Genomic DNA, 27,484 nt, shown 5'->3' with positions numbered 1-27,484 from the left:
AGCTAAATAATAACAGTTCAAATAAGACTGTGAGGAAACACCTTAAATCTGGCTCTTCAGACATCAGGCTCCCCAGGCAAACCCAGACATGGGGCCTCCGCAGTACCTCATTCTCACTCTTTCCCTAACTGAGAATGTCATCAGTATTAAGGAAGTTGCTGAAGGTCACAGACGCAGGCATTCGCCTTGGTTTTTCCTCTCATTCCTACACATTAATGGTTCACTGGCTTCACTGGCAAGTGGTGTTCAAAAACCAGGTTCAAAAAGTGAGAAAACCAGTGGACTATTTGCTCTCTGACCCTGAATGTGTACCAGACGCAAAATGTCAGCTCCATTACTAAAACATCCATCTGTTAAATCCACATCCACCCCGACCTCCGCTGCAGAGTCACTGTCCTCAGAAGCATCTGATCTGTCAGCAGCTGGACAGCATCTTCACCAGGCTGACTGAGGAAACAACTGAAGAGCATCAAATAGGCTCAATGAGGCATTGTTTTCATTTACTGATTCAATTTTTATTTTTTGCCTCACAACTGAAAACACTTATCTCATCACTATACTGGTGGCATGGTTTGATACAAATATAGTGAATATATTCACAACATAGGAGATTTGTCTGCTTTAAATGCTGTGTAATTAGATTATGCTTCAGTGTGGGAGGGAAAAAAAAGACTTGGAGGGTTAAAAAATGTGATGGATGACATTATGAAAATAATAATATTTTATTATTGGGGGGAATGTTGGGTCTCTGTAAAATACAGAGTATGGTCTAGATCTGTTCTTTAATGTCTAATCTTTGATGTTCGATTCTAGTATCTTTTTAGTAGAATATTAACTGACAGTTAAAATATAGACTGTTATTTTTTCTTTCTTTCGAAAAACATGAAACTAGGTGACGTAGTGACTATTTGCAGGGCCAGTTGGTGAACTGCTGTAGCTGACAAGCTAACCGCTAACACAACAGCTGGGCTAGCACTAGTCAGTCACAACAGCTCTGCAAGCTTCTCTCTATTTGTTTGATTTGATTTATTGATTGGGACGGTGTGCAGTTTTAAACATTAAAGATGCACTGCAGTGGAGTTAGCTCAAAGCTAATTTGCATCCGTTGTCCCCCACAATCAAAACATACAACAGCACAACAACAAACAGTACAAAGCAAAAAAACAAACAAACAAAAAACCAAAAAAAAAAACTAAACTAAACAACACACAGAACACACCATACAAAATACAAAGCTACACACAACAGCACATCATACACCCACAATGTGGTGTTTACTCCCTATTGCACACCATTTCATTTCATTTGTGCCATGGACTTCTGTCTCATAACTGTGTGTAATCCAGGTCTCTGCTGTAAAACAGTTTATACTCTGACGGAGGTGATTTAGTAAAACTGGATGGTGACACACAGTTAATCTCTACTTTGGACTGTCAGGCTCTTCATCCCCTCAAAGGTCAGCTCTGTCAAGATGGCTTGCTATTGGCACGAGTTTGCAGGTAAAAGTTTATCAAAATTGAACATGACAAAAAAATTCACCGATTGCGGCAATTATATTGGAATGAACTGAATTCACTGCAAAACTTCACTGTTTTAAATACCGGTGTGAGCAGACTTTAAGTTGGACTTATTTGAATACAAAGAGGCGGCGCAGTGTCTATTCATCTTTCCTTTCATTTCCCTGCTCTGCTGTCACACCAAGACTCTCTCTGTAGTCATGTACATATACTTGTAAAAAGCAAATTAGAAACCCACTTCCCTCTATACATGACCAGGAAATTGGCAGTTTCTTGAAGACATGTAGCTAAAGAAACCTGGTTTCTCTAATTCTCTACTCCAGTTACAGAAACCATATTTCTTATTACGTTTAATGCTTTATAAGCCAGCTGGAGAAAGCCAACTGTAACTCTGTTACTTGTACATGATCCTACAATTTGGCTTACATATATTTTGCATAGAATTTTGTACAATTTGCACATATATTTTACAAATTTAGGCAAACAGGTTTGCCTCCAACAAGCCAGTATATTGTAAATAATATGTGGGAGATGGAGGGTGGGGAGCTTAATGTTTATCTATTTTCTACTTAACCTCACTATCTCCTTTTCTTGACTTCAGAGCTTATGATATTTTGTATTTTGTCTTTGTCTTCATTTTATTTTTAGTTTCATACAACACTACACATTTACACCATTCCCCACATTAGATTAATATTTTGTTGCAACCTTTTAAAAATTAGAATTGCTTGATTTTGAGTACAACCGTTAGTATTTCCCTTTATTTGTCATGGCCTAAGAGCCAGGTCATAACAACGGCCATTCAGACTAAATCCGGCAGTTTGGTGCTATGGTGCAGGGGGCTGCGGTGGAGTGGGCGTGTTGTTTGAGGTACCAGTGAGACAGAAATACAATCCAGAAAGTCAAGTGTGAGTTGCAGATTAATACATTTAAAGAGGTACTGCACACTTAAACATGTTTTTGAGCTGTAAACTAAATTATATGACTGTACTGTAATGAAACACATCAATGCTGGTGTTAATATTGACACTGAAACCAAATATATAAAAATCGCCATTTCATGGGATGAAAATGGCTCAACACGTTTTGTTTTAAATCGGTCCCAAACCTTGCAAGGCCAATGCTGACATAGAGTCAACCGTTAGGGACTTATCTACGTCATGAAATACCTCCCGTGTCATACACAACACATCCACAAGGCCACGCCCCCTGCAGTCGCTGCCCTGCAGTCCTCTGCTGCATTTTTTGAATAAACTGGGAGGGAGGGAGTTTGGATATATACATTTACTCTTTAAGGACTTATCAGAAGCCAAAACAAACAGTGTTTTTTAATACTCACAGACAGGATTTTACAGCTATGGAAAGTTATCACTGTGGCAACTGTTTTATCTTTTGTTACGATCGTAAGGAGGTAAACAGACAAATACACTGTTCACATAACAGATTAATGCGCCAGGAATGTGCATTTGCAATGTGTGATTGGCCAAACGCAGCGTGATGCCAACTTCTGTTTTTACGAAAGACATTGAACAACTGATATTGGTCAGTAAATTACATTACATTCATTTCATTATTCGCATACAGGCAGTAGACTGTAAGATTCTTCCAAATTAATGCAGTTTCTTTTCAAAGCTGTGTACTCACACGACAAGTTCATTTATCTTAACAGCCAGGCTCTGTTTCATATTGCATTTTAGTGGACTAAGGTCACCAATGAACGATCTGGCACACAGTGTGTTGCAGTATGAGGCTAAAAATGAGACTGAGAATCAGTTTTGAAACGAGAATTGATTCTAAACCAAATCGTGAGATTCTCAAAGATTCCCGCTCCTAGTTCATGGAGTTTGACGAATCTAAACAGTGAGATTCAACTATACAGATTCAAAAACCAAAACAAAGCAAAGCAGATATTCAATGTTAATACACAAAAATGTATAGGAGCTACTCCTGCTGCCATTTTCTATAAATGCTTATACTTGCAATACTAAAACACAATATGTGAGCCCTCCAGTCCCTGTGTGGAGTGTTTAAACTAACAACTGTTGGAAAGAGGAGTGCATCGGTAGGTATATGCTAATCTATGCTAATAGCCATCTCCTTTCCCTCTTGCTGGCTTTGAAGTTAAATGCAGGAATGCAGACTTCTTGCATCAGGAAAAATTTGCTCGAAGCAGCTGAGACTGTCAGCCTGTGGTCTTAATGAGCCACATTTCTCCCCAACAGTGAACGCAGCTGCTAATCTTTATCGATATAAATATCATACTGATGTTTAAATCCGTCCAATCAGGGAATAATTGTTTTGCTGCCTAAATTAATTACATCTTTTGCTTTTTGCAGTATTAGATGTAATAAGGGCTTAATTCTTAATCACTCAAAAATGTGTCTTCATCAAACAAACAATATTCATCTGCTTAAATGATGTCTTTAGTGTTACTAGCAACAACCAAGCTTTAAGACGGAATGGAAACCAGTGGAAATTTTTGCACAGATTCAAGCTCAAACACCAGTTGGACAGAGAGACAAACCTGTATGAAATTTGATCTGATCATGTGACTAGAAGCAGGCTGTGACTCCCAGAGACAGTTTAACACCTAAAGCTGACTGTAGATCCAGTGTACAAGTCTCTGGATGTTTATTTGTGTGAGAGTGAATTTTAGTTGCATGATAAAAAATTAGCTTTACTGCCACTTTTGACGGAATCACCCTACATGAAGAACTGTCTCCACCAAGCATCACAATCTTACTCACCTCTCAAGAACCTGTTTTTTCACTGGTGTTTTTCTAACTAGCAAAACCAAACAGCAACCAGATTTCCCTGAAAATTTACTGACCACATTTATGCTCCCCAGGACTGTGTTGCACCGGCTCATTGTAAATCCATGACTTGGTTTTGGTGTAAAGTTCTTAGTGACTTACTTAGAAAACACTGATGTTATAATGAGGCAAAGTTTGAACTTACAAACAGCTGCTCCAACTGGCTCCAGAACCTTTTTTGCTTTTGCTGACCCCGTAGCTTTTCTTGTAGCACCACCCTCAGAGCTAATAGAGCTCTAGTAATAATAAAATCATGAATATGTGTTTTGTTATGTCCAATAGCACTGTACAATATAACTCCCCCATCAATGTCGTCTGTCCATCCTTTGCGTGGATTAGCTTTTTACTCGAGAGAGTTGGAGAGCTGAGGACGACTACACTCGTTACGTTACTGCATGTGCAATAAAAGCTTAGTGAGTAAAAAGCCAAAAAGTGTAATTTATTAATGTAATCCATGCAAAAGATGGACAGATTCTAAATGACAAAAAATATTGCTGTAAAGAGTGTGATTTGCGACATAATATAAACGATGGAGCATAGTATGGAACAGCATATGTTTTTCTATTGTCACACAACATATACAATATATATCTTCATATTGCACAGTCCAACACATTCTGTAAAACAGCATGCCAGCAAAGTCACCAGTTGGTTTGACATATTTCGACTTTGACCTGTTAAAGCACAAATCTGCATCTCAGATCTGGAGCCAGGTTTCCTCTCATGTCACTGCTGGCACTCCCCAAGCATCAGCGATGGCCAAGCAGGAAAGGGCCGGATTCTATTTTTATTGTTTCAACTGTACCGGACTTAACAACCATTGTCCCAAATTGAAGTTCTTTTTTTTTTTTTTTTTTTTAAAAATTCTAAAATTGTTGCTCATTAAAAAACTTTCCCCAAGACAGGTACAATAGGTTGTACACAATTACACAACACATTAAATGACATGTAAGAAAACACATGTACATTGCAGTGTTCAATTTTCTAGACCATTTATACACAGAGTCAAATGTAACAGACCTCAGTCCATTTATCAAGGGTACAACATATGGAGAAAATACAGGCTCGGCCTCCCTCAGGTCTAATGGATACACCTCTGAGCTATAAATAGCACCAAGATGCAATGAAACGTAACGCTGCGCAAGTTTAAAAAAGTTACTATGAACGCAAACCCATACATATGCAGTGTTAATGAGTAACTAACATTACATTTCTACATCATATGATGTTAACATGTTACACAGACGTTTTGTGGGGTGAGTGAAAATTCAGAGTCATGTTTAGCTATACAGGTTCCTGGGTGCATGTCAAAACAATACTCCAACATGACTGACTGACCATGAATGAGCTAGTGGTCAATATGTGGTCAGTTTATCCAAATCACACATATTTGGAAATTTGCTGCAACATTTTTGTAATGAAAAGTTTCTCTACTGTCCTAGAATTGTCTCACACACTGTATCTTTGCGTTCCAGGGACGACAGGACATCCTTAATTTTGAGCGCTGAAAGGAGGGCAGCAAAAGAAGCAGCAAAGTCTCACAAATTGCTGCAGTTTTAAAGAACATCTGATATCCTCTAACGCACCACTACAGGAGAATCAGCGGCACCCAGTAACTGGGCTAATTTGATTCATCCTTATGCATTCCAGAGCATCTTCTCATAACTTTTTAATGTGCTCTTCCCATAAAAAGCTTAGCCTAGATAAAAGTTGGGCCATTAATATCTGAGCATGCGCTTCACTGCTGCTACTATCACTGCTGCTTTAATAGAGACCATCCACAGTCTGTATTGATGAGTGATCAGATCAGAATGCTGCAGCTCCTCTCTGCCTCTTTAGTAACACTGTGATTGTCTTGCAAAAGCAAAGAAGTATTAAATGAATCTAAACTGGACTTTGACAGTTTCTGTCTGCTCCAGCCACATAAAGAAATAAGAAACAAGAAACAAAAATAATATTCACTTGGAGAAACTTCACAAGGTGTTGCACAATGGGAAACGTCCCTTTAATGAAATAATGCCTCTTTGATAAAAATAAACAAATCCCTCTTTAATGTGTATAAAAAATAAAGCCTGCAGGTGTTTAGGCTATCGTGGGGCAAGCACAACTTCTTGCACAAAGGGCATTAAGAAACCAATGCAGTGTACCCAGAATACCCTCAAAAAGACCAGAAAGAAGACACAAAAGGGCCTGAACAGGCCAGAGTATCTGTTTGATAATCTTTTCAAATGAGGTCTGCAACCAGTGGAGGAAAGAACAGAGCGACCCAGGTGTGCAGTTTCTCTCCTCTCTTAAACCCCAGAAAAAGGGCGTCGTCACACCCGATTGGCCGAGAGGGGAATGCACCCAGCTGCTCTCAATCACCACCAGGGAGTCAGTCCCCACACTTCGCACACAGGTGATCTGCATAACCCTCCAATCAACCCAGACATGCAACTATCCGAATTCGGAACGGGGAGACAGAGAAATGATAGCAAGTCCCACAAATAGGTGACTGCTACAATACTTTGACTTTTTCCGTCTGCTCTTGACCTCCCACATATCTCAGTGGAATCACCTGTTTCTATTCTATATATCAAGTTTCTGGCCAAACAAGTTAGAAGTAGAAGTATCACAGATGCTATCAGCATGGAGTAACAGTAATGAGACTAAATTAACAGCAACAGTAAGAGTAGTACTAGCAGCAGTAGGAGTAATTGTTGCATGAGTAGCGATAACAACGCAGACAATAACAGTTACAGTAATAGTATCAATGGCAGTAATGAGACTAAAATCAGCAGTAACACCTGTAGCTGTAACAGTACTAGTGACAGTAAAATATTAGCTAAATTACTGTAATAGTAATGACAGCTATTGCTACAAGCAGTAGCATGAGCAATAGCAGTAAAAATATGAGTAATGGTAGCAGCAATGGTAGAAAGACTAACATTGGCAGTGAAAGTAGTACCACTGACAGTAGCATTAATAGCTATGGCACTGGTAAGGTAGTAGCACCACTGGCTAGTAGAACCTTACATTGGCAGTAATAGTATCACTAAAATTTGAAGTAATAGTTCAACTGTCCATAGCCATAACAGTACTACTGACAGTCTGAGCCAGATTATCACACCAGCACCAGCCAGTCTGCTGTACTGGGGGCACCAACGTGACAAAAATTGAAAAGGTAGTTAAATAGTTTCCATGGTCAGAAATGGCTGAACAACATTTATAAAGCACTTGATTTATCATTATTCTTATTAATAAGAATATGAATAATAAGAATAAAGAAAACAGATGAAAAGATGCTGTGTGTCATTTAGCACCACAGAGGTGTGTAAAGAGAGAGAGAGACGCTGTTTATTTCAGTAGTAGTTTACTTTAATGCTGATAGAAATAATGTTCAAAAACCATCTTACTAATCCAGCCTCCTGAGTGAAACAAGTACATCTCCGTATTCCTGAGTGCTACAGTTCATACATTGGTTAACTATTTTATTTTTGGTTTTACAAAGGCGTGAGGAAAAGTCAAGTCCCTTACAAATGTTGTGTCTGCAGTTTCTGACCAGGGTTTTTGAAATGAAAATCAAATCAATACTCTGTTTTCATTCCTTTAATTTCTGTTTCAACAAAACAACCAATAATGTCTAATAGCCTGTTGAAATACATTGTCTCAATTACTTATACCCTCACATCACCTCGCCTGGCACTCTGTGATCATTCAGCCGTTGAAATGGTTGCTTGCAACAGTCATTATTGGGTTTACTTGGTATATGTGTGTAATGATTCTTTTAGACATGCATGTAATCCTCATACAAGTCGTTTATGATGGAAATAATGATATTTAGCACGACGTGTTGCATTGGAATGTGAATTGCATTCAGATTTGAGCTTCAGTGTGAGGGCTAGTATAGCTTTTGTAGGTTCATGTATATGTATGGTTTTTTGATTGTGTCTTACATTTTTGTATTTCTCTGTAACGTAGTATAGTGTTACTTACAACATTCTTGCTCAGCCCTGCAATTCAAACCATTTTCTGATGCCCCAAAAATATATATATTTAAATAATTAAATTAATATCATAAACGTGCGACGACTAGTCGACTAATGGCTTGAACTAATAACTACCAGTCGACTAGGAAAATCTTTGGCCCAGGGCAGTCCTACACTGCTATGTTGTTGTGGCCTTTGGTGTCATAACAAACCTTACATCAATGTGTCACTCTGATGCCTTGTGCATCAACTACAGATACATAAACCTTCCATGTGCATGCTGAGATGTAGATGGGGTTCAGAAAGGGAGAGCAGTGCTAATACGTCACGCTACAGGGGAATCAGGTCAGACCTACATACAGTAGAAACTCACTGCATATTTCCACTGATGTGATGTCCTCAGGGGGGTTTGGAAAGAGATTTAGGTGAATGCTTCTATCAGGCTGCAGCTGACTGCACAGAGCACAGATATGATCTGTTCCTTCACAGTTACAATCTAGGCTTAATGTAGGTTTATCCATAATTATGTAATGTGCAAGCACTCAGTTTTACAAAGCAATGGATGATTATAACAGAAGAGTTGTTATATATATGTATATACATACAGTTGTAGCATATGCTAACAAACTATCCAATCATCTTCACTGTTTTGTTCTTTTTTTGTTTATTTTATTGAACATTTTCAGCAAACAGGCAGACAGCTCGCAACATAGTGCACAGCACGGATACATATAATTTTAAATGTCAAACAATAACAATAACAAATATAAAGAGTAAATAAATATAATTATACATTAAAAATATATTAAAATATAATATGATTATCGTGATATTATATTGATGATATCAAAAGTTTTGACTGAACTTTTTTTACTGGTGTCAAGTAAATTGCACCATTTTTATCAATTTCTTTCTGGCAAAGGCGCCAATTTATGCATGTTAAGTATAAAATAAGACATTTTACCAGACATTTTATGTTACCTGTGATGGAGTCCTATTTCTCTCCTTACTGAACAAAAAATTGTACTTATTTTAACTATCCACCTGTACCAGGGGTCGGCAACCCGCGGCTCCGGAGCCCTGGCTTCCTGTGGCTTTGAAACAAAATGTCAATAAATAATGGCTATTTAATTTTAATTTATTTTATTTTATTTAGTTAGTTTATTTTAATGTGATAGTTGTTATTTTGGAGAGTTAGGTGATCTTGTAATATAAAAATAAAACTGAATTAAAGTAAAGGCAAGTGCATTTTTTGAGCGGTCTACCCCCGTTAAGCTAACGATGGAAAAATCCAAAAAAAGAAAGATTTCTGATGAAAATAGAACTTTTTTAATGCTTCATGGACAGATTTATTTGCTTTTGCTGTTGATGAGAATGATTAAGCTGTTTGCTTAATATGTGGGGAGAAATTGGCGAACAACAAAAAATCAAACCTTAAAAGACATTTCCAAAACAAACACTCAGCTTTCGCTGAAAAATACCCAGCTGGAGATGATCGAAAAAGAGCAGTTTCGGAACTGCTGCGGAAAACTGACCAGAGCAAAAACACTTTGAAGAGGTGGATGAAGTCTACAAATCCAAGCACTTCGGCTAGTTTTGTGGCAGCCGAGGAGATCACCAGGCATGGGAAGCCGTTCACTGATGGAGAATTTCTAAAAGAATTGTTCATAAAAATATCAGAACATCTATTATCAGACTTCAAGAACAAGAGGTTCTTTGAGGTACACTGTACATCCACACAGGTTGGAGTTTTGCATAACATATCTTAAAACTATCTTAATGACCTGTAAGGCAGATTCATGATTAAAACTACTCCTGACCTTAATGACAGTGCTGAGCATATCACTATTATATCTGCAAAATATTAAATTCTTTAAAAAAAAACTCACTGTACATATGGCAGAATAGACACAAGAACTCCTTAAAATGTGTGTTACCTAAAGTAAAGCATTCAGTCAGCAAGAAATACACTTTGCACCCCTGTTCCTCACATTTTTTCATCTGCCCTGCACCTGCACTGTGCACAATGAAAGTGGGGATTGGGTCACCGTTTGATAAGTCTGTGACATCAAGAGACAAATATTTATATTTTTTTCATAATGAAAAGGTCCAAACCTTCAGGGAGAAAACAGAGAAAGGAAGAGAAGGAAAAGAAAGCCCAATATAGAGGTAAGTCATCTTATGTTGTTGTGTCGTTTTGTGTGTTTTATTTGTAGCTGCTAGCTAGCTAAGTAGCAGTAAAGCTAATGCTAGATAACGATGCTACGAAAGCTGCCGGTTCTCAGATAACGTTACAGATTGCAAGATACGAGACTGAATAGCAGCCAGTAGATATCTGGATAACTGCTCCTTCCTACAACGTAAGGCATTGTGATGAAATTTCACTGACCGATATCAGTGATAAAGCAACAGGCTGCAGCGTTTACTACTACTCTTCAGCTACATGTTGTTGCTTGTAACAGGCTAATATCTATCAAAAGCCTCGAGCTGCTGGAGAAAGAACATCTGATCTCCCACCTACACCACTCTCTGAAGCAGGTCAGTTCAGCCAGTTATTTGTGGTCTGTGGTCAGGCGTAGGACACCGAAATGGCTCTAATCAGAATGAGGTCGGTACACAGGTGATCAGTCAGCAAGGCAACAGTGTCCAAATCAGCAGGCAAAAGGCAAAACTAAGTCAGGAAACGACTGAGGCTGAGATATTGAGAAATCAAGACACAACTGCACACAGGTGATCAGAAACCTGGATCCTGTTAGAAGCATGTAAACAGAGATATGAACAACCAGGTTGAAAATGATCGAAACCAGATTAAAAGTCAGAACCGGCATACAAGTGTGCATGTAAACTCATTCTGTCCTGTGAGTTTTGTTGATATGAGAACTTTAAATTGCCCTTCTGGGGAAGTTCTTTGAACTGAATTGATAATATTTATTATTTTTCATTTATTTTTGTATTTATAATAATAATAAAATAATAGTAATATTGATAGTTATAATTATTATTAGTATAATAATGGGAAGGGAAGAAAAAATAATCTTGATTCAGATCCTCTGGAACTTTTTTTGAAGTAATGAAGTGACGCCTACGAGCTAGTTCAGGCAACCCACCTCATACTCCTCTCACTGTAACATATATCCAACGCACCCTTTGCCAGAGATAAAAGAGTATAAACAACAAGAAGTGATTGGGACATGTGTGAACTTTATTTATATATTATTTTACACACAACACAAGAAAGTCCTTACAGCACAGAGAAGGAAAAAGAGATAAAAGGAGACAAACACAAGTTGTGTTTGCAGAAACAAGGCCGAGCTGATGAGGCTGAGAGAGAAACAGAAAGCTTGGGTGGAAGGAGGAGAGTTGAACATGAGAAACAACCCAACCCAACCCACCCACCCTCTCCCTCCATGAATACACACCAGCACAGAGGGGAGGAGAGAGAGAGAGAGAGAGAGAGAGAGAGAGAGAGAGAGAGAGAGAGAGATGGATGTAAAAATCTTGCAGATGTAGTTTATAAGAGCAGAGTGTGCAGCTGAAAAGCAGAGGACGCCTCTCTGCAGACTGACAGTCGGTTCAGATGACACGAGTTCAGGACTGATGATGTTCCAGCGTCCTGATTGCTGCTGCGGAGAGAACAACAGCAGAAAGAGATGATGTACTTTGGACTTAGCTGTGCTGAAATGAGTTGATAATGAGCTCGCTTTCTTTTCTTCTTTCCTTCTCGATTCATCAGTTTGATTATCAGGATTATCTTGATTTTTTAAAGACTGTTTTGTTGATGGTTATTAAAGGACAAGAAGTGTATTCTCAAAAACAAAAAAATCCTCAAAGATAAACTTTTATCAGCTCCATGAAGATCCACCATTCCAGGGTTCTTTTTTTCTTATTACATTTTTAAGACCTTAAATGCATCCAAATGCCGGTGTTTACACAAAGCTGGATCCTGAGTGTAACCTGGAGGTGGATCTGCTGAGTTAGGAGTTCCAGAGCTACAGAGGATGTGTGGATTCCTGACATTATGGCACACAGACGCATGAGAGTGTGAATGGAGAACATGAGGATATATGACATGATGATCTGTATTTTACTTCAGCTGAGTCTGGACGATTCTTAACCTCATGAGAAAAGAAATAACATCAAATCAAAGACAACTAATCCACAGTTGGATTATTGGTTTTGCTTAAAATCACTGTTGCAGAGCAAGTTAAAGGACTGCCTCTGAAATTTTAGCAAGCAAGCAAGGAAGTCTAAACAGTTAGATGAAATTAACAATATATGGCTGAAATCGAGACCTGGAAATAATGAATTAACTGTTAACATAGTTAGTAAATGTAGAGGGTGAACAATTAAATTAAAAAGCTAAAAGTAATGCTGGTAAAATGGTTTCATTGTCCAGCTTCTGCCACTCCAAGTGGTAATACGAATAACGCAAAGTTGACTAAGCTGACCTAAACATTCTCAAGTCAATTGTATGAAAAATCATTGTAATAAAACTTTTATATAGTTGCTAGTGTTAAAATAACATCCAGTTCATCAGTTTAGATGAAAACATTTGGAACATGAAAGGTGATTTTGATGATGAGCTATTTCGGTTCATCTGACTGAGTTTTGTGTTACATCAGACGAAAAAGGTTGGGAACCACTTATCTGAAAGATAAAATATCTTTTCAATGGTGCAATAATCACTATTTAGACTGTAACTCTTTTAATAAAATGATATTAAATTTTCGTGGATCCTCTTCTAGTGGCCTCTAGAGGAACTGCAGCAGAGCAGACTTCAGCACCGTGGTGTTTCTTCTTCTTCTCTCCCTGTTCACTGCACCTGTTTTATCACCTGGTTTTACTCCTAAAAAAGTCAAACCAGACCAGCAATGGTTAACCCGCGACCTGCTACTAACAAGCCCCACGTCTGCCTCACGGCGGTCCTGATCATGGCCAGCCTGGCGCTCATGGACGCCTACCTGGTGGAGCAGAATCCAGGTTCCAGGACGATTGGCATGTGTGTCACCGTGCTGGCAGGCGATGCATGTTTCCTCATTGTGCTTCGATATGTTGCTCTCTGGGCTGGGTCGGAGGTGCACACAGCCAGACGAGGCTACGCCATGATGCTCTGGTTCTTTTACATCTTCATCCTGGAGATCAAGGTCTACTTTGTTTATCAGAACTACAAATCTCAGGATGTCGAAGCGATGGACGCAGGTGCATCCAGGACAGCTCTTACGTTGCTGTTGTCTGTCTGCATGCCCATCGTGTTCATAACACTGGCAGCGATAGATCATTTGGAGTATTTGAGGCCATATAAGAAGAGAGAGGAGATAAGGAGTCGTCTCTTCTGGGTGGTGTTGGACCTGCTGGATGTTGTGGACGTTCAGGCCAACCTGTGGGAGCTTCAGGGGGAGGGGCTCCCCCTGTGGGTGGAAGGACTCATGTTCTTCTACTGCTACATCCTGCTGCTGGTGTTACCTTGTGTCTCCCTGAGCGAGATCAGCATGCAGGGCGTGAACATCGTCCCGCACAAAATGATGCTCTACCCCATCCTCAGTCTCGCCACCATCAACATCATCACCCTCCTGATTCGCGGGGGAAACCTGCTAGTTTATGGCGACATCAGAGTCTCAGGGATTATGATGGGAAAGAATGTGATCGCCATAGTGGTGAAGAGCTGCAGTCTGGTGCAGTACAGAAAACACCGGCTGGCTTCTCCTCCTGCAGATCGAGGCACTGACATGCAGAAGAACTCCCTGGGTGATGTCCATATATTCAAGACCCAGTCTTTGCCGGTGCTGCCCAGAGTTGTGATCGAGGACTTCACCTCCACACCGGAGGAGGAGGAGGAGGAATGCAATGACAGCAAGCAAACATGAGCAAGGACAAGATAAAGCCAGGGGGAAAACAAATAACCCCAGGCCAAGTAAGACGGCTGCACCAATCCAAGATACTTGAAACTCCTTCACTTGGGGGCACAACTCACTCTTAACTTGGAGGGAGCTGTCCACTGTTTACCACCAGAGAACCATGGCCTCAGACCCTCATCAACCCTGTCCAAGTCCAAGGGAAGAGGGGAATGTACAAGATGCAGGACTCCAACGCAACATACCCGGGTTCACATCCCACATCCCGTGTGTTGTTGGGTTTAGGCAACAAAAGCACTTTGGTTAGGGTTAGTGAAAGATCATGATGTGGCTTAAATGACCACAGTCTTTCCCTAACCTTAACCAAGCGCTACCAGAGCCTAAACATAACCATAAAAACTTTAATACTGTTGTAGGCTACTTTCCTCTATCACAGATATTGTACTGCAAGATCAGATTTTTTGGTGGGAAAAAAAGAAGTAGGTATGTCTGTGAACATTTCACTCATATGTTTGGTGTCAACATTTTTGCAAGTTGCCAAATATGTCAATTAATAACATTTTCTCCTTATGTTGAGAGAAACTTGATTCATTATGCATTACATCTCTGGCAAAATGTATTTGCAGTTGCAATTTTGTTGTATATGAATGTAATTTCTAGGAGACATCTCAGAACGTGCTGAAAGTCACAGTCTGATGAAGTCAACGCAAAGATGATAGTCAGATACACAAAATAAACTGTGTTCTTGTCTAGTCGACTGCAACTGGGTGTGTCTTGATTGGTGCGTTTGGAGGTCAAAGTTTTGTAATTTAAGTTGAACTTTAGGCAGAAAAACCTGACGGAAACGTGTAGCTGAATTCTCCAAAACAACAGTATTCTTCTGGATAATGCTTGTCTGTTTTAGAGGTTTGATGGCTGTTGGGATTTTCTTTCTGACAGAAACAAAGTCAGGAGTTCAGTGCTGCTCTGTGTTTCTTCTTCCTTGACTGTGATGTTGTTCTCTTCACTGTGCAGAGTGATATAGGTGCAGATGAGTCATTATGAAGTTTTTATCTGATTTACAGTCAGTCTGTCACCTTCAACACAACATTAAACCTCTGGGTTTAAGTATTTGTTCTCTGGTTCAGTGTCTCTGTAGGAGGGAGCGTCTCCTCTTGTGTAAAGAAACACTAACAGAGACAAACTTTTCACAACCATCTTTAAAAAGCCAAAACCTTCACCTCACATCCTATAAATACTGACTGCTATATATTTCATAACATTAATTTCAATTTATATGTCATTCAACTACATTTAATTAATACATTTAAATTTGTCAACTGTACAGTCTGATACCAAGAAATAAAATATGGATTTGGCATAAAATCTGGTTCCACACATTAATATACTTATAAATAATCCCAAATCTGAATGTAATTTCAAGCAATTGTACAATTCCACAATTTCTGTAAATGAGATGCGTTATTAGAAAATAGATATTCTGTTCTCTCATTGATCCTTAACCACAGTCACAGTCGTATAGCATGTGTACCATTATTCCAACTTCATTATGACAACTTACGTCATGATCTCTTAAGTTGAGTCGAGCACTTCTCCAGTAGCACTGACTGAGGATTTTATAGTTGTCAAATTGCGTCTGGACTTCTCAGGTGGGGCTGTGCCAGCCCGATATAGCTTCATTTCATATATTTCCCAATATCTCTCTCCCAAGCCAATTCAAGACCATCAAGTTTAGGTGCATTGGTATCTCTGAAGGGATTATAGACAATCGATGCACCACCCTTTTTAAGGCTGACATGTTGCAATAGGCTTTGAATTTCAGTGATTGGGTTGGAGCCGGATATCAGGACTGAAGGAGACAGTGCCTGAGCTGGAGATATTTCCAGAAATCTGTATTTGCCAAACTGTGATATTGTTTCAGACAGTGTTATTAGAAACAGCTGTTAACACTTGAGAGGAGGTTAAAGTCTCATACAGTGTTATGTTATTATTATATTATTATTACTACTGATATTACTGAACAAATAAGCAGCTAATTTGAACTACTTTGTATACTGTTGGGTATTTTATAACAAATCATTAATATTTCATAAGCTGATCTTGTGTTTTGTATGTAAAATTTTGATCTTCAAAGCATCAAAACTGAAATAAATGTAGTGAAGTGAAACATACAATATTTCCCTCTGAAATGTAGTACAAGTACACATTTTCACATTAACCTCAATAAACATTTGAATGCAGGATTTTTAACTTGTGATGGAGGACACTTCCACTTTTCTGTTGCCATGGCTACTGAAGTAAAGGATATGAAGATGGCGCCTCCTGGTGGCTGATAGCAGCACTGCAACAAACAAACAGTCGAATGAAAGTGTTCCCTGTGCTCACTGTGACATTTAATAATCAGATCCATCAGAACATTGATCAGCTGATAATCAGGACTCATCAGGACTTTAATAGAGAAGACAGAGAAGATCTTTATCACAGAACAGAAACACATTGAACTCTGTTCATGTGATAACTGCTCCAAATGACACAAAACCTCATAAAGTCATATTATTTGTTAATGCCATGTGACAATAAAGTCACTGTGCTTATTACCGATCATGTGTTCTAAAGTAATTTTATTCTTATCAGTGCTTCTTGATAGTGAAGATGACTATCCACTAGATGTAAGAGACCATTAGGAATAGCTTTAATTACATAATTAAATTCTCTACCTGTTACAGGAAAGGATTCAGGAATCATTCATAACTAAGCAATAAACCGTCAATAAATAAATAATCAATCAAATCAATAAATTACTCACATAAATAGTACCTTTATCAACCCAATTTTGCTTAAAGATAGAGTTATTTCAACATTAATGTCTCCATTATTCCAAATTATGGTTTTGTGTGGGGGAAGTTATGCATGTAACATCATTTCCAAGCTAGTAGGGCCTGTTGATAAAATTTAGATAATTTTAAAGGCAATATGGTAATGTTAAAATTACAATTTTAACATTACCAAAAGAAAATTGGGTGGTCTTTATTTTCCAATAAAGACCACCCAATTTTCTAAAGACATTTTTTGCAATGAAATACCAAATAGAATTTTTGGGCCTTAAGGCATTCTTTAATCTGTTTTATTTTAAATGTCTTATTTCAATCAATAAAATTTAATAGATCAAAACCACTTTGTTTTCTGGACCCTGAAAGTATCTTTTTTTAGAAGGCGGAGTCTATTTTTCGAAGCAAAATTAGTAAGTATATTGTTGATTTCCTTAGATGTTGAGTCTTGGACAAACATTGAAAAAGAAGGATAAACAAATCTCGAAATACCTTCAGCCTTGTTTAATAGAACTCAGAGGTCATGTTGAAGCCACATATTCATAACATGTTTTGCCTTTTTATGTCTACGAAGAAAGTTAAGTTGTTGTCTGGCTAACATATCTTCGGTTACATCAATACCTAAATATTTCACAGTTTTTTTTCCACGGAATGTTGCATATGCTTTCCTCATCTGTATCAACTAAGCTTAAAATTTCACATTTTCCTATGTCATGATGCAGCCTGGAAACCCTCATTAATCGGTTGTATAGTTGATTCGATTTGGTGTTTATCTGTGAGAAATAAAACTGTATCATCTGCTAGTCATGTAATTCAAATTTCCTTCTGAAATATAGTTAGACCTGGACTGTTTACAACCTTTAATGAAAGTAATTCTGCAATAATTAGAAACAGAAAAGGAGAAATTGGACAGCCTTGACGCACTGATCTGGCCTTACCTCCTCTTTTGGAGGTATTGGGATAAATAATTAAATTACTGTTGATGTCTTTGTATAACATTTTCACTACTGAAATAAAGTTTTCTCCAAACCCAAATAAATCTAAAAGCTTATATATAAAATGATGTTCCACCATGTCAAATACAATGACCACCTGTAAATCCAGATATTCTGAGTAGTCAAGTAAATCTAATACCGATATATATTGTTACTTATATGTCTATTTGCCATGCAGCATATGTTTCAAGGCTTCCACATATTCAGAATTTAAAATATGTTGTTCACAGGTAGTTTTAAATTGTTCTGAAATGGTAGGAATATATTCTTTAATGTTATTTAAGAATTCTTCACAGTATTCCGGTTCAAATTTAGATTTATATATTTTTTTATAAAATGATCCTACATGTTCTGCTATTTCTTTGGGATTGGTACTAATGCTGTTGTTTATTTTCAATGCTGAAATATTATTTCTTTTACAATTACGCTTTTCCAATTCAAAAAAATAGCTGGTGTTTTTTTCACCATTTTCTTACCATCTTGCTCTGAATCGTAAACTCTTTACAGCCGTACATCTGTCACTGTCAACTTCTCACTTAAACTGTGGAGTTTTGAGACATTCTTTCAGGTATTCTATCTATCAAATCATTTGGAGCATCATTAAAATCCCCCCCCTATAATCAAATTCTTTATCTTTGAATAAATTTGAGCAAACATAATGTTTGCATGGGCTGCCCCATTGTGACCATATACATTATAGAGTATGAAAAAAGAGCTGTCTAGCTTTATAACAGCTATAATCCACCTGCCATCTTCAGAATTTAAATATTCTAAATTATCTCATGTAAATTTGTTAAACAGAAAAGCGACGCCTGCAGAGTGATTAGAGGCATAACAAAAAATATCTGTAAGTATCCTCTTATAACTTTCACTTTCTGAATGTGTTTTTAACGTCAGATTTCCATCTTTTCTCCTGTAATGACTCGTGTTATGTGACTGTCTCTGTCTCCCGTTATTGTCAGCGTAAAAACTGTGTGAACATTGTTGATGACACTATCAGCTCTTTGTGTTTTTTAGTTATCAGAAGACATTGGAAACAGTGAAATCAGCTAACAGTCAGTAATCTATGTGAGAGGTTGTTTACAGTAACAGCTGTTTGTTTGTTTGTGAGGAAACAAACGACACTAAGTCACAAACTGTTGAATACCATCAGGGTGAGAATACAGGTGCTGCTGCTTATAGCAGGGTTTTGTTTTTTTTTTCCCAGAAAGCAGCTTTAGTGAAACATTTGTAGACCTGAGATGAGTGAAACTCTTGAGTTTTCACTTCCAGAAAGAAACTTCAACTCTGTGAACCTAACCTGCTCACAGAGTTTCCCTCTGCCTCCTACAGAGTTTAATTTCCATATCAAAAAGCATTCATTAGCGGAGGTTTGCTGTTTGTCAGAATCAAATTTTATGCACTTTTTATATGCTTTTATGTGCATCAGTCATTTCTTTGAACACATTCAAATATTACTCAGTGTGAACTCAGCCTTAGCTCAGAGTCAAACCTCTGTGTGTCCTCCTGTTATAACACTATGACTCTGTGCAAACAAGAAAGATGTCAGTTTGTTAGAGGAGCTCCTGCACTGAAATTTGAATCTCTCTATATAAAACAAGGAATCTCTGTCTGTATGTATGTATGTATGTATGTATATAAGTTTTTCCTTCGCACATCTCGAGAACTGTTCATCCAATCTACTTCATACCTGGCAGGTGGATTGCTGGGGAAACGAGGAGGTGCAATGTCGAAGTGTGAAGGTGTTTGGATGAGTTGTTCTAATATTAATATATAAAAATACATCATAAACAACTTTGATTCTGCTTCTTCTTCTGTACGTGGATTCAACAAGCGGAAGTACGGACAGCGCCACTCTGCACATTGTGGTCAGAGGTGGGATTACACCCGCAGTGATAAGAACTACCATGGAGAATGAATTGAAAAAGTTTAGAGAGTTAAGCTCCATTCCTGTTCCTCACACATGGGAACTTTATACGTATGTTCAAGACATAGTGCATGATGTCTAAGGCATGTTTTGAACGAGCACTACAGTTCATCTGATCATCTTGCACTTAGTCTCCAGATATTCTGCGTGTGAGATGTTTAGGGAGCATCGTTAAATTGTAGTGTCTACCAATAGCCTGCATGTGAGGCGTTTAGGGAATGTGGGTAAATTATAACGTCTACTGATAGCCTGATGGTTTTTTTTAACAGAATTCAAACATGTTGAAGCTGCTTTTATGTGTTTACAAATCCAGCTGTTTGTCTTAATGTTGGATCTGAGTGAAGGTTTATGAAGATCATTGATCAGGAAACTTCTGAAGGTTCATTCTGACTTTGTTTCTTCCTCCAGGGTGGAACATTGTGGGGAGCAGAGGCTGAAACCTGGTGTGAGGAAGTGTAAGTGTGTGTTCACTTTGATTCATGGAAACAAGGCAGCACATGTTAAAGTGGTTTAAATGAAAAGCTTGTTTATCTGCATTAAATTCTCAGTTTGAAAGAAGATCAAAAAAATGAGTCATCATTAATTTTTTATCTCATTAACAGTCTATTAATGAAGCAACAAATAAACCATCAGGTGTGTTAAATGATAAACTGCTGCTGTATTGTGTCTTGTTCTTTTCATCAGATGTCTGTGAACTCACACTGGACACAAACACAGTAAACAGAAAGCTCAAACTGATGGACTAATGCACCCAAGAAATAAAATGATGAAAATGTAATACGACTAATAAAATAGATTAAAATTAGATTGAAGATAATGACAAAAAAGAGGGAATAAAACATTTGATAACATGAATACAGTGAAATAAAAAAATGGACATAAAACATCTGTGTCAGAATCCAGGTTGAAGAGATGAGTTCAAGTTTACATTTAAAGATTTCAAGACTTCCAGTTGCTCTCATGTGTTCAGGTGAATCAACAGCTCGGAGCATAAAAACTAAAAGCTGCCTCACTAAAAGTTTTTGTTCTGCACTTTGGAACAACTAAAAGACTCCAGAGGACCTGAGCGTACTGGTTCATAGATCAACATGTCAGACAAACAGGCTGCTGCAAGAACATGGAGAGCTTTAAAGACAAGTCATTTTAAATCAATACAAAAACCAATGTAAGGACTTTAAAACGGGTGTAAAGTTTTCTCTCTGTCTGGTTCTGGTCAGCACTGGAGCAGCAGAATCAACTGTCCTGTTGTACAACAGTTTAGCCACAAGGTGGCAGCAGAGAGTTGGATGTTGGCACATGAATTTGGTCATAAGTAAGGGACATCAGTCTAAAGATGAAACAGTATAAAACACATAAAACAAAAGATTTGTATTCAGGGAACATTATAATTTTATTAGTGACACACAATAAATCATAACAGTTAATGGAACGTTTCCTTTATCTAACCTTTATTTAAAGGTCTTCTTGAGATTAACAGATGTGACCAAGAGGGCAGCATTAAAACATTATTACAACAATAAATACAAACAACATAAACAGACAGCAAGAGAGTTTAATCAACATCCAGTGAAGATGAATAAACAAGCATTAAAATGATCAAATAACTTTAGAAGGAAACACATTGACCCAGAGTGCTATGACTTGAATTCAGCAGAATAAATCAGCTATGATCACTTCACGTCTACAGTATGTACACACTTCTTTGTTTGTTTGTTCTTTGCAGTGAATTATGGGATTTTACTGAAGTAATAATGATGATATTTTATTAATTATATTTTTGGGGAATAATATAAAATAATCTAAGATTTTGAGAATAAAGACTCTCACAGTAAAAGTCATGATAGCGTGAGAATTAAGCTGTAATCCTGCAAGAAAAATACAACAGGCGATTATGAGAATAAAGATGTAAGTTGTAGGCAAATATAAGATAAATATAACTTTACTCATAATTTGACTTTCTCCTTGTAAAATTATAGCTTTAATCCTATAATGTTGCGACTGTGTTACATTACAAATGTCTAGTGGTGTAAAAAGTATTCAGATCTTGTACTTAAAGTAGTACTACCATGTGTAATATAGGCTACTACATTACAAGTATAACCCTAACCCATTAAGTGAATTAGAGCACAGGTACTATACCAGAGTTTAGGTAACTTGGGCCTTAACTTATCTCCTCCACAGTACCACCACGTATCTGAATGTGCATATTTGTGATTAGTTACCAGGTCATCAGTTATCCCATAGGGATTCTTAGTCACTGCTGTTGTAGTGCCACACCCTGTCAGAGCTAGCAGTTAAAAGACCTAGCTAGGTCTGGATTTTGTGATGTCACATCAGTTAGATCTGCTCTAGGTAACACTTTTTGAGTGGCTTCAGCCACACAATCATGTGTGGTGCCTTCTGTTTCATTTGGTAACAGTGTTGCCAGATTTAGAGTTGTACACCTCTAAAGTGTAACCACAAAATAAGGTAACGAGACAAAAACAACAAAAAAAAAAAAACAAACCCACTGGGTGCTACGAGAGAACAAAGTCACACGCACAGTAACCTAAGAGGACACACCTCCACTAAAGTCGATTAACACAGCCTGTTTGACAAGCCCCCAAATATGTTACAGCCACAGATAAGAAAAGACATTTGAATCAAGCTTGTGACCAGTAACATATAGATAGAGCACAAGACCTGAGGTTTAGTTGTACAACAAGTTGTTTTATTTACAAAGAATATTAATTAAAGTAAGATGCTGAGATTTTAACCAAAACTATGAGAGTCAGGAGGGAAGTCTGGGCCAACCACACAATGGGCTGTTGGACCCAGAGCTTCCCTCCCTTACCTATCAAAAAAAGGACATAACCTAACCTATCAAACAAAGCCGCGAAAGGGGGACTATCAGACCTCTGTCCTCAAAAAGGGAAAAAAAGAGGAGCAAAGCAAAAAGAAGGAACAAACAAAAAGTGAACTGCTACAACAGTAGTTGGCTGCTTAGTCAGGGAGAGAGAGCCTCTCTTCAGTATGGGGCAGGGCCATTCACCACTCAGCTGATGCAGAACACTTGAGAGAGTGTGAGAGAGAGAAACAGGGGGGGAAACACAAGAATGGAGGGGGAGCACATAACAGCCTTTATAGTTCACACAAAATGCAGCCTTCCTCCGTAAAGGGACTTGTTGCAGGCATACAATTTAACCTGCGCTGTTTGGATCCATCCACCAACAGCCTGCTCGAAAACCCATCTATTCATCTCCTGCTAAATGGCCTTAAGAGAGAGAAACCACAAGACAATGATGTACATCTCCCTTTCACTCTCCCACAGCTGCAAAAATTTATCACACATTTAAGGAATGAGTGCTTTGGTCCTTGTACAGACTTATTAGATACACGCACAGAATCTTTTGATCCTTTGCATGACCTTTCTATAGCTGACATAACAATTAACTTTCATTAATTCACTATATTCTTAAAACACTGAAAGTCTGATGGGGATAAAAATGAACCTCAATTTTAATTTCTGATGCTAATTATGCTTTTTGTCCCTTGTCCTCTAGCCAGCCAACAAGAGCGTCTCTTTGCCACGTCAAGCTGCCTCCGCCTCTGTTTTGTTCTCCTGTGTATGCTTGTTCTTCTCTCTCGGGGAGTTTAACTGAACGGGTTGTGTGCCTTTGTCCTGCTCAGCAAGTCAGAGCCCAGAAGCCCTGCCCTGCTGTGATGTAATGGTGTTTATATTAAACAGCCCCCACTGCTCTCTGAATTTTACACTCGTTGACTCCACGGGCAGAAGAGGAAGAAGCAAATCAACATTATTTATGAGGTATTTTCATATATTTCTCGAGAACTGATCATCCAAACCACATTACACCTCAACATTGCGCTTTCTTGATTCCCCATCAATCCTCGTGCCAGGTATGAAGTAGATCAGATCAACAGTTCTCAAGATATGTGAAGGACAAACATACAGACAGACAGACAGAGATTCCTTGCTTTATATAGAGAGAAGAGATGTGATAGTATAGCTGCTTGGGCTCTCTTTATCAACTTACTAGCTATGATTATTCAAACTAGCAATCTGTGTAGATTCAATTGGCTCTCCACTGCTATACCATTTTTAACTCATTTTAAGACAGACTTGAAAAGCTGTGAGCCCATCCTTTAATATTTTATTTTTTTTATATTTTATTTTACTTGGTGGTAAATAAATACAATCAGATGACTGAAGTTTTCTCAAAATGGCTGTTGTGTGACAGACTGAGGCTACAGTCGCAGCTGATCAAATCACTATTTATGATCATGAAGTTCATACAAGTTCATTAATTAATGTATAAATAAACTTCACAGTGTTTCAGGTAGAGAGTTGATGTGAAGGCAAATGTTGGTGACTTCTGAGTTTAGATTTGTTCAGTTTAGACTTTGTGTTTGCATGTGCTCATGGTGAGAGTGTGTTAAGTTTTTGTTAGGTTTTTTGTGTCCATGTGTTGAGATATTTGTCTCCATCCTGATACGAAGCAGGTGAATGAATTTAGTATCTCTATGCTGTTTTAACGTGTTGCCACAGTCTGTGTGTCAGCTGCAGTAACAGGATGTGGTCGATGGACAGATGGGAAACTTTAATGTGTCAAAGTCATGTCAACATTTCATGAGTGTAGCAACATAACACACTGGTCAGCTTTTAACCAATCATGCTCTTTCTCTCACGCATGAGGAAATGTGAAGTTTTAGTTCCTGTTTGAGGTCTTCATCACTCTTCCTGTTGTGTCTCTCAGCTCTGCTCCCCGGCTCATAAAGACTCTACAGATTCAGTTCTCTCAGTCTGCAGGAGAATCTACAATTAACAAGACTTCAGTCAGGAAAAAGACAGCTGTGAGTGTTAAATACATTTCTATCTCTTCACTGTTTTAGGGAGCGGTCAACCTCATTCAAGCTAACCAACCTATCTGACATGTTGTGGTGCTTTGTTGAGTCCTGTAGCATTAACGTCATTAACTCTGCTGAGACAGCAGCGTCTGCTAGTTGACTGTCTCTCCCTTCCTTGTGGTTTTGCTGTAATCAGGAAGACTTTATGTTTACAAAAATATGGATTCTCCATCTTATCTCCTTATATGATTCACCACACATTCATCACACAATCTGACAAACTTCATCAAACTGATATCATACAGTCTGACACAGACTGTGATTTTACACAGATTTTATTGGAACTGTCTCACACAGTGACATGCAATAAACTTACATTAATGTTATTGCAGTCTCAAGGCTTTTTTTAGTCTTGTTGACTTAAGACATTTCTCCACTCTCCCAAGAGAAAGTTATCAGTGTCACATCCTGCCTGGACTTTTCCCCCCTCTTCTCATTTCTCAGTATGCACATCCTTGATTCCTTTCCTCGCCTCCTCTCCTCGCGTCTAAGTCCCTCCCACCTGAGATGCGAATGGAGGAGGCGAGGAAGAGATAGGAGGAGAGAGGAGTAGCTTCTCAGCCGTCATTCTAAAGCAACGTCAGTTAAATATGAAGTGTTGCACAGCTGCATCATCTGTCCATTGTTTTGTTATAGTCTACCGCTGTATTCTATGATCTCTGTCAGATGAGTATCACAGTGTTCATGACAACTTATATATTTACTTTTAATTCAAATCACAACATTGTAGGAATGTCATACATTGTTATTTTTTATTTAACACACACACACACACACACACACACACACACACACACACATATGTATGTATATGTATATAAAAAAATCCTTCTCTCACCCCCCTCCCATGGGGGGTGGTGTGTCTCTACCAGAGTTCTGGGAGTTTGAGGGTTCTGTGCAGTATCTTAGCTGTTCCTAGGACTGCACTCTTCTGGACAGAGACCTCAGATGTTGTACCTGGAATCTGCTGGAGCCACTCTCCCAGTTTGTGGGTCACAGCCCCCAGTGCTCCCATTACCACTGGCACCACTGTTGTCTTTACTCCCCACATCTTTTCAAGCTCCTCTTTCAGCCCTTGGTATTTTTCGAGCTTCTCATGTTCCTTCTTCCTGATGTTGCTGTTGCTTGGGATTGCTACGTCTATCACCACTGCCTTCTTCTGTTGTTTGTCAATCAACACAATGTCCGGTTGGTTAGCCATCACCAGCTTGTCAGTCTGGATCTGGAAGTCCCACAGGATTGTAGCTTGGTCATTCTCAACCACCTTAGGAGGTGTCTTCCATTGTGACCTTGGGACTTCCAGCCCATACTCAGTGTAGATGTCTCACCAGTCCTCGGCCTCTCTCGTTCCGCTTAGTGTACAGTCTCAGGGTGCTGGACTTGGGATGAAACCCTCCATGCATTGTGAGGAGCTTCCTTGTCTTGATATGAGTGGCCTCTATCTCCTCCTTTGGCCAGCTTACTATATCAGCGGGTATTTGATGACTGGCAGGGCGTACGTGATGATGGCTCGTATCTTGTTCTTCCCATTTAGCCGACTTTTCAGGACCTGCCTTATTCTGTGTAGTTGGCTGTGGCTGACTTCCTTGCAGCCTCCTCATGGTTTTATATATATACAGTACTGTGCAAAAGTTTTAGGCACTAAAAGAAAGTGAGAATGCTTACAAAAATATTGCTATAAATTGTTTTAATTTATCAATTAACTTCTTACAAAGTTGAGTAAACAGCAGAAACCTAAATGAAATCAATATTTGCTGTGAGCAGCTTTGCCTTTAAAACAGCAGCAGTTCTCCTTGGTTCACTTTAACACAGTTTTTCATGGTAACTTGCAGGTAGATTGTTGTAACCATCTTGTAGAAAGAATGGTCTTCTGTGGATTTATTATTTAGGCCATCTCAGGTGCTTCTTCGTGTAATCCCAGATTGACTCCATGATGTTGAAATCAGGTCTCTCTGGGGGCCAAACCATACCATCTGTTGCAGGACTCAGGACTCACGGGTCATGGGTGCTGAAAAACTTCCGCAAAGGATACACCTTCGCATCCTCGCTCATAGCTCCCCCGGCAAGCCCCCTCTTTCCTCGAGATGCAATTTAGGAATTGAGACATCCGTAAATATTGCATGCTGATATCAGTTTCTGGGTCACAGTGTAGCGTAGGGTACTGAAATAGTTACTTAAAATGCCAACCCAGTCAAGGAACAGCTTCCAAGCATATCCCAGGGAAGACAGGCAAACTTTCCTCCAGACATGCTCCGGGGATCAGCACTCCTCCTTCAGAACAGGATTGTTCACAGTGGTCCCAGCTGGTTTTCTTTTACTATTTCTGCTGTCTGTCCTTCCATTCTGATTGTACTTACATCTTACAGCACATGTAACATGCTATGTTAATACTGTAGAGCAGCACTGACAGAAAAAGAAGACAACAATTATTAACTGAAGTCAAAAAGTAAAATAAAAAATACGGTGGATTTGCATCTTTATAGTGACATTAAATACTTTACCACTGGTACCCATGTTTCGGCATATTCTGTCCCATTATTTTTCAGTGTAAAAGCTTTCTTTTCTAATTTAATCATTTCTATTGCCTCAGTGATCCATCCATGAGTGATTCATTTATGATTTTCAAATGTTTCTGATAGATGATGTTTGGACTCATAAGTAAGACTGAGCAACAGAGGA

General features: G+C 38.5%; 1 protein-coding gene across 1 annotated transcript; it reads left to right on the top strand.

Annotated features, from left to right (window-relative positions):
* The first annotated feature begins 11,996 nt into the window (after positions 1 to 11,996).
* On the top strand, positions 11,997 to 14,911 carry LOC137180624 (transmembrane protein 121-like). Its single transcript, XM_067585988.1, has one exon. The coding sequence runs from the start codon at positions 13,170 to 13,172 to the stop codon at positions 14,160 to 14,162; it is 993 nt and encodes a 330-aa protein (XP_067442089.1). The 5' UTR covers positions 11,997 to 13,169; the 3' UTR covers positions 14,163 to 14,911.
* The last annotated feature ends 12,573 nt before the right edge of the window (positions 14,912 to 27,484 follow it).

This window comes from Thunnus thynnus, chromosome 3 (assembly GCF_963924715.1).
Source record: "Thunnus thynnus chromosome 3, fThuThy2.1, whole genome shotgun sequence".
Taxonomy (NCBI): Eukaryota; Metazoa; Chordata; class Actinopteri; order Scombriformes; family Scombridae; genus Thunnus; species Thunnus thynnus.
Note: the sequence above shows the minus strand (reverse complement) of the source record. Positions and strands in the feature narration are given on the sequence as shown.